Source organism: Notamacropus eugenii, chromosome 4 (assembly GCF_028372415.1).
Source record: "Notamacropus eugenii isolate mMacEug1 chromosome 4, mMacEug1.pri_v2, whole genome shotgun sequence".
NCBI lineage: Eukaryota > Metazoa > Chordata > Mammalia > Diprotodontia > Macropodidae > Notamacropus > Notamacropus eugenii.
Window position 1 is genome coordinate 1,505,157 of NC_092875.1, and position 14,195 is coordinate 1,519,351.

Genomic DNA, 14,195 nt, shown 5'->3' on the forward strand with positions numbered 1-14,195 from the left:
CCAGGAGGTGGCCCAGGCAGGGCAGGAGCCCCGGTCTGCCCCCCAATGCCTCTCACACAGTAGGCGCTTACTTCATTCATTGGATTAAGTTCAACTGCATATGTGTGTTGACCCACTCTTTTCCTGGCACTGTTTATGAGAGGGAAACAGCCTTGCACATAAGTGCTTAATCAGTGGAGATTGGAAACAGGCCAAGCCAACACCAGTCGGTGCCCAGAGATGGCACAGTTTTTTGCCGGGTGGGGCTGAAGGAGGGTGGGACCCCTTCAGGGAAGATGATTCTGGGGGAAGAGTCAATGGTTGAACTGGGTGGGTTAGAGTTGCAGGATTCCCACCTTGCCCACTGCTCTCCCCCACCAGTCAGAGGTCCAGCCCCCATGCTCCCCCAGCATCTACATTATTCTGGACCAGGAAGGCAGAGGAGTTCAGAGGGTGGGTGCAGGCTCCCTAAGACACCAGCTTTCTACACTGGTCCCCAACGCCTCTGCTCCCGCAGAGCCCAGTGTGCAGCCATCGCCTTCTAACTGTGCACTGATTGGTCTGTCTCAGATGTCCAGCCCTGGGAGTGTTCCTTCCTACATGGCTAGTCTCCCCACTGACCTCTGAATAAAGGATTCGCCAATAGGATGCGAATAAAGGGGTCTGCCCAGGACTGGGACCAGACCCCCTAACTACCACCCATGCAGGGTTCTAAAGGCCAGAGAAGCCCCTGGCTCTGACTCCTTTTGCTGGGGATGGTCCCCCCAGCACTGGGCTGGGCTGCCACCTCCCCAAGAAATGGGGACACAGTCATTCTCCCCATTTTACAGCGAAGCAAGCAGGCTCCCAAAGGCTCTGTGACCAGTCTCGACAAGGCCCGGGGGCAGGGACCTGTTGCCTGCCTTGCCCCCTGCAGAGGAGTGGCTGGAGCCCCCACCAGACAAGGGGGAGGTGAGGGGTCCAGTCCTACCCATCTGGCTCCTGCCCCACAGCCTGGCCCTGGGCCAGGTGCCCAAGCTGGTTTCTCCAACTTTAAGTGGATAGAACAGGAGGTGCTCTGAGAAGCTAAGAAGCACGCTGCATCTAGGGGACAGGCCCAAGGCAGTGACCCAGGTCTCCTTGCAGGCCCAGACTGTGGAAAGGCTAGAGTGGGACAGGAGGCCTGCAAACTCTCCCCACCCCCAAACTGGTGCATGAACAGTTAGGAAGTAGGAAAGGCAGCAGAGCCAGGTGGCCTGTCCCTAGACCCAAGCCACCCAGGCCCTCTGTGAATGCCCCAACCATCCTACTGCACTGTTAAACCTGGCAGGTTGGAGTACCTCAGCTGCCACCTACCCAGGGTAGGAAATTAACCTGAGGATCCCTGGGCACCCTCCTCAGGTGGACAATGGCAGATAAAACATCTGCTCAGGGATCCCACCATTAGCCCCCAGCTTCTAGTCCAACCCTCCCCAGAACCTGGCACTAAACCGATGCAGTAAGGAGCTCAGCTGGGCCCTTAGGAGATTTTCCTGATCTTGGGCCTAAATTGGAGACTTTTAGCAAGGGCCTCTGGGAGCCAAGCCCACCACAGCCCAGGGCCAGGAGTCCAGGGTCTGAGTGTTGTCCCGGAGGCCACCCCAGCCCAACCCCCTCCTCCAGACCCTGTGCACAGAGCCTCCAGTGCCAGACTGTATAGTTTGGCACTGGGCAACAGCAGCCTTGGGAGGGGCCCAGCCCAGCCTGGCTACACTGCAACCTGCCCCCTGCGCCCAGCAGCAAGACTCCAGCCCTAACACACCAACACACACACACACCTTAAAGCATTTTATTATTTTTCAACTACAAGAACCAGGGAGGTATCACACAGCAAAGGGGACAGGCATGGGCCCAGATGTGTGCCCATTAGGGAGGTGTCCAGCAGGGGCCCTCAGGCGAAGGTGGAGCCATTCCAGCCCACGTTGGCAGCATTCATATCATAGTAATTGATATAGATCCTGGCAGGGAAAAAGGGGGTGCTCAGGCCCTGAAGTGGCCCCTGTGTGCCCCCCACCTTGTGGCACCAAGGCCCTAGAGTCCTCCCCCCATGCCCTGGGCCACTTCCTCCCTTCTCCGTCCTCCTCCAAGCCCCAGATCCTCCCCTCCCCCTCATTCCCCGGCCCCAGTCCTCTCCTCTCCCCAATACCCGCAGGCCTGGGGCCAGTTTAAAGTTTAAGCTGGAGAGCGCCTGGAGCGATCTGCCTGCCCAGTAGCCTCCAGTGACCAAGGAGGGGGGTGAGGCCCAGATTGGGGACCCCCGATCCGCCGCGCCCCCTCACCTGTCCCCCGGGATCTTGAGGTGCTTGGTGAGCAGCTCACAGAGCTGCTTGCTGTACGCCTTGTTCTGGGGCCCGCCGATCTTGCCGATGCTGTGCAGGCTGCAGAGAGCGCACGGGTCCGAGGAGCCCCCGAAGGCCATCAGCTGGTCCGCCGAGATGTGCACCGCGATGTACTGCGGGGGCCGGGGGTGGGGGGTCACGGGCTTCCCTGGGCCATTTACGCACTCTGCCGGGGCCCCCTCCCCTCCATCCCGGGGAGCACCCCCGCCTCCCCCGCCTTCCCCCCCCCCCCCCCGCGCCGAGCCCCCTCTCCGCCCCCTCCCCGCCTTCCTGGGCCCCCCCTACCGAGCCCCCTCCCTGCCCCCTCCCCGCCCTCTTGGGCCCCCCCCACCGAGTTCACTCCCCGCCCTCCCCCGTCGCATCCCCTTCCCGCCATCACAGCCACCGCACCCCGCGCCCCCACCCCCTGCCGGTCCCCGGGTCCACACACGCTCCCCGCCCCCGCCGGTACCTGGGCGGGCTTGCCCGTGGCCTTGGCCAGCTGCGTCGTGAGCTCGCTCAGCAGGGAGTCGGGCACCGCGGAGCGCGGCACGTTGGTCTGCACCACGAACATCGGCATCTTGGCGGCGGCTCCAGCGGGCGGCGGCGCGGGGAGGTGGGAGCGGGGCTGGGCCGAGCAGGAACGAGCAGCAGGGCCGGGCTGAGCCGAGTGAGCCTCCGCACGTCCGCACGCACCGAGCACCGCGAGGGACCCACGCGCGGAGGGGGCGGGGCGCCAGCGGCCCACGTGACTCTCTGGGGCCCATGTGGTAGCCGAGGAGGAGGGGTCGCGTCTGGACTCCGGAACTCGGCCTCTCCCGCCCCGCCTCCGTGCGTGCCGGGCTGCTCGCAGGCCCCCCAACCCCGGCCTCTTCCTACTCTTTTTTGCCCCCCCCTCGCACCCAGGGCTGCCCTTAGCTTCTGGCTTTGGGGATCTCACGTCGAAGGGGGCCCTCGAACAACCCGCGGGGGCTCTCCCTGAAGTGACCAAAAGGGCCTTTTCCCCATCCTCCTCCTCAGCCTCTCTACGGACTCGACACTGTTGGACCCACTCTCCTCTCTGGGTTTTTGGAAATACGACCCCCCACCCCACCACCCCGTCTCTCCTCCTCCCTCTCTGACCAGTCCTCCTTGGGCTTCCCGGCTGGACCCTCCTCCATGCCAAGTCCTGTGTTGTCGGTGTCCCCCTGGGCTCCTGGGCCCTCTGCCCTTCTCCCTCTGTCCCACTGCTCTGGGTCATCTCCTCAGCCTCCATGAGCTCATGCTGATGATTCCCAAATCTGCCTGGCCTGGCCTGACCTCTCTGCTGACTTCCAGACATCCCCAACTGGAAGTCTGTCCAGTGGACATCTGAAACTCCACATGTTCAATACAACTCCACCTTTTCCCTCCAACCCTCTTTCCTTCCCTATGACTGCAGAGGGCACCTCCATCTTCCTAGGCCCTCAGGCTCCCAGGGTCACCCTGTACTCCTTACTGTCAGCTACCAGGTCCAGTGTGGTGCCAAAGCCTGTCCATTTCGCCTCTGCTACATCTCTAGTCCATTTCCCCCCTGCTACATCTCTAGTCCATTTCACCTCTGCTACATCTCTGGTCCATTTCACCTCTGCTACATCTCTGACCCATTTCACCTATGCTACATGTCTGGTCCATTTCACCTCTGCAGCATCTCTGACCCATTTCACCTCTGCTACATCTCTGGTCCATTTCACCTCTGCAGCATCTCTGACCCATTTCACCTCTGCTACATCTCTGGTCCATTTCCCCCCTGCTACATCTCTAGTCCATTTCACCTCTGCTACATCTCTGGTCCATTTCACCTCTGCTACATCTCTGACCCATTTCACCTATGCTACATGTCTGGTCCATTTCACCTCTGCAGCATCTCTGGTCCATTTCACCTCTGCACCATCTCTGGTCCATTTCACCTCTGCTACATGTCTGGTCCATTTCACCTCTGCTACATACACTCTGGTCCACTTCACCTTTGTACTATCCCTTGTCAATTGCTTCCTCTTTAGGTCACAATCTTCTTTACACATCCATTACATACTCCTTAATATGTTTCCCCCTTTCTTTAACATATGAATTGTGCCTAATTTTGTGCTATTTCTCCCCCTCCCCCACCCCCAGGAGAAGTGAATATGCAAGGAGCTTATTAAGCAAGCCAAAGAAAAAGAAACCTTCCTGTTGACCAGCTAACTCTCAGCCTGTGCTCCTCACTCTCACCATATCTAATCACAGAAGACGCCTGGCTTTACCATCCTCAGCGTCTCTCCCATCAGTTGTCTTTGCCAAGGCAGGCAGTCCACACCCCACTTCAGCACCTTATCACTTCTCACTCAGATCACTGCAATATCACCTAATCAATGGCCTTGCCTGAGTCTCCTCATCCCCAGTCTTCCTCCAAACAGCTGCCAATATTACCTGGCTCAACCTGGTGTAGGAAGAGGGCTGAGAGGCCATCGTCCTTTTAATTCAGGCCTGGCTTTGGGATGAGATTGATGCCAAATGCCCTACAAGTCTTTGAGCATTGATCGATCAAAGATTTCTTTTACCCTCACACAACAAAGCCAGGAAGCAGGGATAGGGACTGGGGTCCCCCTGGTCATAGAAACATGTCATCAGGGTAGGAGGAGTGAAATCACAGCTAGACCAGAGCAAATAAAAAATAATGTCTATTATGCACAGTTAGTCACATGCTAACAAAACCAAGAACTCAAAGAAATAGAGGAATACCCTCAAATATGTAAAATACCCAAACTGGCAGAAGACCAGAGAGATCCTATGTAAACTGAGTCTCAGAAAAGAAGGTAGATCTAGTTGTGAGGGAGGCACCAAAGAAAGCCCCACTGGTCTCGAAGGCTTCACAGAATTCTAGCTAGCCTTTTAACAATTGAGGATACATGCATGTTTTTTGTGACTGCATGTGTCTAATCTATATCAAAGTCCTTGCCTTCTCAAGAGGGGAGGAGGGGAGTGAAGGGAGAGAATCTGGAATTCAAAATTTTAAAAGTGAATGTTAAAAATTAATTTTACATGTAATTGGGAAAAATATGAGAAGTTCATACACATGCTTCACAAATCATTCTCAAAAACAGAAAAATTGAGAAACCAAGCATCCTATTGATGGGATGCTTGGTTGCATGTACTTGGGCCCCAATTCTAAAATCACATTTCTCTTTAAAAATCACATTTCTCCCTAGCCTCAAAACACTCTCCCAGGTAGTTTCTCCCCAGCCCAAGGACATGGCCTGTCCCAGCAACAACTGTTTTCTCCCTTCCTAATACAAAAGCCAGCGGCATCTATAGAACTTATTAGTCTGAACCAGTTATGTACTGACTGAACTGGCTGTGTACTGGGTCATAACGACGTTTACTACTCGCTGACCAATCATATGTATTCTTACCTATACTCCTTTACATTAATCTTGTCTAAAAAGACATTGATGAGAGAAGCCTGATTTTTCCTGGTCAGTCCTGACCATTGGTTGACTTAGTGAAGTTTCAGGCCTAAAACCACACCCCCAGGCAGCCCCCCTTGGACTATTTCCTGATGAATTTTGGGTAAAATACCTGCGCAGTAGATATCCAAAGTGCATGTTCCTTTAAGAACTGACCACTCCCTAATCCTACCCCAAAACACCTAGTTAGCATATTTGACACAAGTGATCCTATAGAATATCCTATATAAACTTTCCCTGTATCTCTTTAAGGTTGCAGATTCCATAAGAACTCTCGCCTGCTGAAAAGCATAATAAATCTTTACCTTGACTTCAACAATGCTTGAGTATGAACTCTTCTCCAGACGACTTGCCCCTGGTACCCTCGGTCCAGCCCTCATCACTACCAGAATCCTCTTATGAGACACACGTTTTCCTAATACCTAAATCAGAGAAAGATAAAACAGAAAAATAAAACCCTTGGCCAATATTATTAATGAACTTTGATTCAAAAAATTTAAACAAAATCCTATCAAACAGGTCAAGTGGACTTTATACCAAGGATGCAAGGATGATTCGACATTAGAAAAACCATCAACATAGTCATTAAAATTCAAAACTTCCCAAACCAAATGATTATCCCAATAAATGCAGAAAAAGCCTCTGACAAAATACAACACTTTTATGAAAGTACATGCGTAGAGAGACTTCTAAAAAGACCATAACAAGAAACTATCTAAAGCCAAACTCTCGCATAGCATGCAGTGGGGAATCCTAGAACCTTTTCTAATAAATGTGAGGTTGAAGCAAAGATGGCCTCTCTCCCACTCTCATTTGATATCATCCCTGAAAGGAGAGCAACAGCCCTGAGATGAGAGAGAGGAAGGACAGGTATGGAGGTAGGGGAAGAAGAGATAAAACCATCACCACTGGCTGAAGGTACAGTGGCATCAGCAGAGGTACTAGTGGAGAAAATTAATAGCCTCATCAAAGTATCAGGGTACAAAATACATCCTCCGAAAACAACTGCATTTCCATATAACAATCACAAAATCCAAGCAGTGGTAGTAGAAAGGGAATTCCCATTTCAAGTCACGTAAAAACACATTAAGTGTCTGAAGATACATTGTTCATGCAGGACAGAAGTCTGCCCAGGGGGCCCCTAGAGCCAGGCTGCTCCATCATGTCCTGCCTGCCCCTCCTGGGCCTGAAGTAGGGGAGGATTTCTTCCCTAATGCTATGGCTGGAGCCCCCCACCCCCCTAGCAATGGTATCTCACTGCTGGGTACTGGTGACTAGCACCTAGCTCTTTACTTAGCTTTCACAAAGCGATATTTACTTCTAAGATACAGACATTCCTGCTTAATTCCAGAGGTCACATTCTCCCCTCTGTCTGGGGAGAGGGGACTCAGGCTTGGAGAGATTTCATCCCACTAACTTCATGCCAAATGACTGGTCACAGCCATTTGGTCACTTGTCGGCTCATGGAACTCTTTGGCATCCAGGCTGGGCCGGTCGGACCAAAGAATCCCAGAATCTCAAAGACTCATTCTCTTGACCTTTTTATGCTCAAAAGGTCAAAACCTCCAACTCCATCTATCAATGGACAGAATGAACCCAGAGGCCAACAAAGAACTGAAATCTGGCCTCCTCAGAAGGAGAGAGCCCCAGCCTGGCTGCCTCACACCAGACCATGAAGGAGGTATCCATGCTAGAGACAGGAAGTCTCTGGAGGGCATGTCTCTGCTCAGTTGAGAACCTGAAGCCAGTCTCACAGGCTGCTGCACACAAGGACCAGAACCAGGTGCAGAACGTTCCTACAGCCTCCAAAGTCTCTCCCTTCTGTGGCAAAAGGCATGCAGAATTTGGTAACATTGGGGGCATGGATCCAAATCCCTCTGGACTGTCTGGACTTCAAAAGTCTGTCTAAGCTAGTGGCCTCAGAGCTTGGGTCTTGGAACACCCTTTCTGTGCCAAGGCAGAACCTTTCACCATGGTGACTTCCTCCTGGGGCCTCCATCTAGGGGAGCTGGTCAGCTTCCAGGCCCCTCCTCCTTCTTCTCCAGAACCCCACCCCTTCCCCTGCAGCTTTTGAGGTAGCTAGTTGAGTCACACACACACACACACACACACACACACACACACACACACACACACACACACACCCCAAACAAAGTTGCTTCCATTTGTATTTCTGCCATTTGTGATCTGGAGCAATCTTTTCCTAGGGTACCCCTTTGAAAACCTGGACCCTTTGACCCTTGAGCTACTGGGGGGATGGTTCTTGGTCTTTACCTGCCAGACATCAGGCCTTTGTTATGCCAAGCTGCTGCCCACACTTCTTTCCCACTTACCCCCTTCTTTTCTCACCTCTAAGCTGCCTCCTTTCTTCTGTGATATCACTCCTTTCAAGGGGAGGGCTCTCCTCCTGCACCAGGCCCTTTGCTGCCCCTAAGAATTTTATCTTGTACATGTGGCAGTCCCTCCGCTGTGACTTCTCCTCTCTGGATTCTGGATGCTAACCCTTAGGGCAGGAGCTTCCATCAGCCACCACCAATACCCCACCATTCCCGGGGAGAATCGAACAGTAGGCTCCATTAGTTTTTGGTGAAGGCTGGAGTGAGAAAAGTTGGCACAAAATTCCTTGTGGGCCTCTTCCCCAAACCAAGTGCCTGCTCTCTTTGTATATACACTTTCCCTAGGGAGAATGGATCCAAACTTATAGTAAGATGCTATGAGGGACACTGGACTAAGGGGAACCACATAGCTCTTTGTGACAGAATTTATACAGGGCCACTAGGTGTGTATACCTGTGCATGCATTCCCTTTCACTATATGCCTGAGACTCCTCTTGTGGGGAATGTCCCAACCACAGGTCCTCTCACCTGGATCTGGTCAGCCAGACGACATTAGTCATCCCCTTTTCTGCTTTTAACCTATCAGAATGAACTTAGGTGGTGCAGTGGATAGAGCACCAGTGCAGGAGTCAGGAGGACCTGAGTTCAAATCTCACCTCAGACACTTGACACTCACTAGCTGTGTGACCTTGGGCAAGTCGCTGAACCCCAACTGCCTCATCTTGGGTCATCTCCAATCATCCTGATGAATATCTGGTCACTGGATTCAGATGGCTCTGGAGGAAAAGTGAGGCTGGTGACCTGCACAGCCCTCCCTCACTCAAAACAAAGTCAAGTGCAAGTCATGTCATTATTTCTCTGATGGCATGGTTTTCTTCGGCAATGAACACACACCTAAGAGCCAGAGCTTGAATGAAGAAGAGTCTGGAGCTGACAGTCTCTTTGTTCTCTCTGAAGTAAATTCAAAGAATGGCTTTTGCTATGTCAACAAAGCAGATAGGGCTGACAACACTCCTTAAGAGACCTTTAGCCTAAGACACTTTTTCTGAAATAATGGGACGTTTTCCATATCTTAATATTTTGTGGACACATACTATGTTATGGCATGTTAATGGTAAGGAAAACACAGATATCCTGAGTTGTAATTTCAATTGAAACTTTGTCAACTCTGTTAAAAAATGCCCTTTCCTGTATCAGCAATTTCAAAGACCTCTTTACGACAAGATGTCTGCCAGCATAGTGGTGGGATTTCTCTCTATCGTATGTCATAGAGATGTTATAGAGAAGAAATTTACACAGCCTGGAATCATAAATCCCAAGTAACACTACTTTGTTAACTGTCTGGTCTCACTAAATTTACAATTTGTTCAACTAGGAAAGATTCTTTCTCACGGTACAATGTATTTAAGCCTGATTATCCCTGTACTGAGCAGCCAGATTATAATGATTGGCTCCATGGAATCCGTGTAATAAAAATGTATACCTTTAGCCTGTTGCCTCTACTTTCACCAAACTTTCAAGTTAACACCGGTTGTGAAAGTTTGTCTTTCAAAGATTGAGCCTGGCCTGAGCTGGGGGCCAGGCCCAGGCGGTGCAGAATCTCCTTTGGCTCTGTTGAGGTTTAGATTTTGGGAGAGGATGGCTCAGGTTTTACTTAGACCTTCTCTTTTAGTCAATAGGAGCTTTTTATTTATTTATTTATTTAATACCAAAATGAGTGTGCATTTTATTCCTTCCTTTAGTGGGATGTGATGAGAGTAAACTTCATGTTTTTCTCTCCCCTCCCCTCTTTTTCCCTCCACTAAAAAGTCTTTTGCTTGCCTCTTTTATGAGAGAGAATTTGCCCCATTTCATTTCTCCCTTTCCCCTCCCAATATATTTCTCTCTCACCGCTTAATTTCATTTTTTTAAGATATGATCCCATCCTCTTCAATTCACTCTGTGCTCTCTGTCTTTGTGTGCGTGTATGTGTGTGTGTGTGTGTGTGTGTGTGTGTGTGTGTGTGTGTAATCCCACCCAGTACCCACATACTGAAAAGTTTCAAGAGTTACAAATATTACATTTCCATATAGGAATGTAAACAGCTCAACTTTAGTAAGTCCCTTATGACTTCTCTTTGCTGTTTACCTTTTCATGCTTCTCTTGATTCTTGTGTTTGAAAGTCAAATTTTCTTTTGAGCTCTGGTCTTTTCATCAAGAATGCTTGAAAGTCCCCAATTTCATTGGAAGATCATTTTTTCCCCTGAAGTATTATACTCAGTTTTTCTGGGTAGGTGATTCTTGGTTTTAGTCCTAGTTCCTTTGACTTCTGGAGTATCATATTCCACACCCTTCGATCCCTTAATGTAGAAGCTGCTAGATTTTGTGTTATCCTGATTGTACTTCCACAATACTTGAATTGTTTCTTTCTAGCTGCTTGCAATATTTTCTCCTTGACCAGGGAACTCTGGAATTTGGCCACAATGCTCCTAGGAGTTTCTCTTTTTGGATCTCTTTCAGGCAGTGATCGGTGGATTCTTTCAATATTTATTTTGCCCTCTGGTTCTAAAATCTCAGGGCAGTTTTCCTTGATAATTTCATGAAAGATGATGTGTAGGTTCTTTTTTTGATCATGGCTTTCAGCTAGGCCCATAATTTTTAAATTGTCTCTCCTGGATCTATTTTCCAGGTCAGTTGTTTTTCCAATGAGATATTTCACATTATCTTCCATTTTTTCATTCTTTTGGTTTTGTTTTGTGATTTCTTGGTTTCTCATAAAGTGATTAGCCTCCATCTGTTCCATTCTAATTTTGAAAGAACTATTTTCTTCAGTGAGCTTTTGAACCTCCTTTTCCATTTGGCTAATTCTGCTTTTTAAAGCATTCTTCTCCTCATTGGCTTTTTGAACTTCTTTTGCCAATTGAGTTAGACTATTTTTCAAGGTGTTATTTTCTTCAGCATTTTTTTGGGTCTCCTTTATCAAGGTTTGACCTGCTTTTCATACTTTTCTTGCATCTCTCTCATTTCTCTTCCCAATTTTTCCTCCACCTCTCTTACTTGATTTTCAAAATCCTTTTTGAGTTCTTCCATGGCCTGAGCCCATTTAATATTTATTTTGGATATTTGGGATACAGAAGCCTTGATTTCTATGTCTTTCCCTGATGGTAAGCATTGTTCTTCCTCATCCGAAAGGAAGGGAGGAGATATCTGTTCACCATGAAAGTAACCTTCTATGGTCTTATTTTTTTTCCCCTTTTCTGGGCATTTTCCCAGCCAGTTACTTGACTTCTGCGTGTCCTCTCCACACCCATCTCGCCTCCAGATCCAACCAGCCAGCGCTTGGGGTCTGAGATTCAAATGCTGCTTCCCAGCCTCAGGGCTTCAGTGGGGCAGGGCTGCTATTCAGTGTGAGATTAAGTTCAGATGATCCAGTAGGGGTAGAGCCACCACCGGGGCTCAGTTCCCTCAGGGGGTTTACGCTGAGACCTTCAACAATGGATCCAAGCTTCTGCCTGCTTTGGGAGCCCTTGTGTGCTGCTGCCTCCGCTGCTGTCTCCCAAGGGGACCTGAGTTATGGAGACACCCTGCTCCCCTGTCAGTGAGCTGAAAAGACTCTCTCACTGACCTTTGGTGCCTGTGGGTGGAGGGACCTGTGTGGCTGCTGGAGATTTTGTCGCTGAAGCCTGCTCGGATCTGCTCCCCTTGGTGCCACGTGGCCAAGGCAGGGCTGGGCTCTGCTCTGGGTCCAGTGCGTGATGGACCTTTCAGGTCAGTTTTTCAGGTCTCTCTGGAACAGAAATCTCCTCCACTCCATTGTTCTGTGGCTTCTGCTGCTCCAGAATTTGTTGGGAGTTCTTCTTTACAGGTATTTTATGGGCTGTGGGTTTGGAGCTAGCATATGTGTATCTTTCTACTCCGCCATCTTGGCTCCTCCGGGAGCTTTTTATTTTACATGAAAAAGCATCACAGTCCTCCTTAGCAAGAAAGCTAAAGGAGAATCTGAATTTGGGGGAGTTATGTTTATAGAGAGGTCTCAGAACGATGATGTCATTTTAAAGGTTTTTATAGAAGTTAAAGATTAAAGACAGGACAGGCTGACCTAGGATGAGGGAGACAAAGGGAAATCTTTATGGTTTAAGGATTTAAGGACAGGGCAGGAGATAGGTCAAACATTAAAGGATGGGGAACACAGGATAAGGGAGGCAAAAGCAGTTCTTTGGTCTAGGTTCAGGAAAAGGGGGGAAGCACTTTAGGAGCTTCAGAGTATTGGAAAAGCACCCCTTAGGGCACTGTCTGCACCACCTCCACTCCATCCCCAGCCAGCCTGATTTCCCTCAGCCCTCAGACAAAGGAAGAGCTTCTAGCCTTTGGCAGAGGCCCCTTTGAGAGGGCTTTCTTTCTAGGTCTGGAGGGTCAGTACCTCTCTCCATTGCACTGGGACCCCTTCTGTCCTGAGGAGTCAGGAGCCCCAGAGCTGGGGCCAGGCCTTTCCACATTCTTGGTTAGTCACTCCCTTGTTGTCAGCCCCTTTGGGGTTACTGCTAGGTGAGGGGGGGCACTGAGGAGAAACTCTCTCCTCTCCCTTAAGGAATTCTCTATCTGAGATAGACTGGTGCAGTCTAATGGCCAGCCGTCAGGCTGGGAGCCAGGTTTCAACAATGTAGGTGCTTAGAAGGTGTGGGAGGTTGGAATAGTTTAATTGTATTTGGAAGAGTCTGGCTGGGGCGCCTGCCTCCAGGGTATGATTGTACTCACCCCTAAATCCAGAACACTCCCTGCCCCACTTCTAGATACGGTGACTAATAGACCTAGAGCTACCCAGATGGCTTGGGGAAGGAGGGAGAAAAGCTGTAAAAGCTGTCTGCCCCAGCCCCAGCCCCAGCAGAAGAGAGCCCAGAGTCCCCCTCCCCCAATGCAAACACCCCACTCTCAGCCCCATGGCAACTGGGCAGCAGATCAGCCAAGAGATCCAACCAACAGAGCTGCTGTGCCCAGAAGAGCCCTGTGGCCAGGACCCTCCAGAGAAAGGCCCAACAGTACCTGGGTCCTCTACACAGGTGTCTCTGTTGCTGTACTCTGAATCTGTGGCCATTCTGCCCAACCTTGAGTACTCTGGGTGTGTTTGTGGGAGAAGATTCCCCGAATGTTTGGCGGAATGCTTGGCACTGAGTTTGCTCTGTTTTTACTAAAGGTCGAGTCCATTGGCTGATAAGGGGGGGCACATGGGTAGGGGCTCCTGAGCCCTCACGGGGTCCTCCTACAGTCTGGGAGTAATTAGTCAAGCCTCTGGGGAGTGGCCATGGAGTCAGACCAAAAAGCTACAACTTCCTAGGTGACTAATGATCATGTTTAATATAAAATTTTGGAATAATCTCTTTGTTCTCTCTGAAGCAAACTCAGAGAATGCCTCTTCCTATATCAACAAAAGCCAGCCAAAGCTGACTTTATATTCCTTAAGAGACCTTTAACCTAAGACACTATCTTGAATAATGGGACTTTTTCCATATCTTAATAACTATAGACATATACTATGTTCTGGCATGTTAATGGTAAAGAAAATACAGACATAGGCCATAATTTCTATTTGAACTTTGTTTACCCTTTCCTATGTCAGCTATTTCGAATATCTGTTTAGGACAGGAAGCCTGCCACTCACGAGTGGTGGGATTTCCTTTCTCGTCGTAGGTCACCAAGACATACGTTTACCCAGCCTAGAATCACAGGGCTCCACTGAGGTTGCTCTATTAATTGTCTTGTCTTACTGAATATGTGGTTTGTTCAACTAAGAGAGTTTCTTTCTCCTGTACTTAAGATAGATGATTTCTGTACTAAGTAGTCCGAGCACCTCCGTAGCACTCTGACTGTTATCTTTAAGAGGGAATTAATTAATTAATAAATAACGCATGCCTTTCGTCTGATGTCTTATCTTTAACCAAGTTTTCAGGTTAATACTTCCGAACAATGGACGCCAGGAACTAGCCTGCCTGACTTGACCGTGGAATTGGATGACGAGTAACTAGGTCCATAAAATCAGTCTGTAACAGAACGGGGGATGCTCACCAGAGCAGAGGCCCTGGCTGGAGTGGGGGCTCTGAACAGGC

General features: G+C 49.7%; 1 protein-coding gene across 1 annotated transcript; it reads right to left on the reverse strand.

Moving 5' to 3' along the window:
* Positions 1 to 1,772: 1,772 nt before the first annotated feature.
* MIF (macrophage migration inhibitory factor) lies at positions 1,773 to 3,372 on the reverse strand. Its single transcript, XM_072599598.1, has 3 exons — positions 2,788 to 3,372; positions 2,277 to 2,449; positions 1,773 to 1,955 (listed from the first exon to the last, which is right to left on the reverse strand). The coding sequence occupies exons 1-3, from the start codon at positions 2,893 to 2,895 to the stop codon at positions 1,889 to 1,891; spliced, it is 348 nt and encodes a 115-aa protein (XP_072455699.1). The 5' UTR covers positions 2,896 to 3,372; the 3' UTR covers positions 1,773 to 1,888.
* Between the last annotated feature and the right edge of the window lie 10,823 nt (positions 3,373 to 14,195).

What these genes read in the sequence shown, in the direction of transcription:
- MIF (XM_072599598.1), bottom strand. Translation starts at nt 2,895, where the DNA reads ATGCCGATGTTCGTGGTGCAGACCAACGTGCCGCGCTCCGCGGTGCCC. An exon ending in CCACGGGCAAGCCCGCCCAG is followed by an intron (nt 2,450 to 2,787) that starts GTACCGGCGGGG and finishes CGGCCCCCGCAG; the next exon opens with TACATCGCGGTGCACATCTC. An exon ending in CTCAAGATCCCGGGGGACAG is followed by an intron (nt 1,956 to 2,276) that starts GTGAGGGGGCGC and finishes TTTCCCTGCCAG; the next exon opens with GATCTATATCAATTACTATG.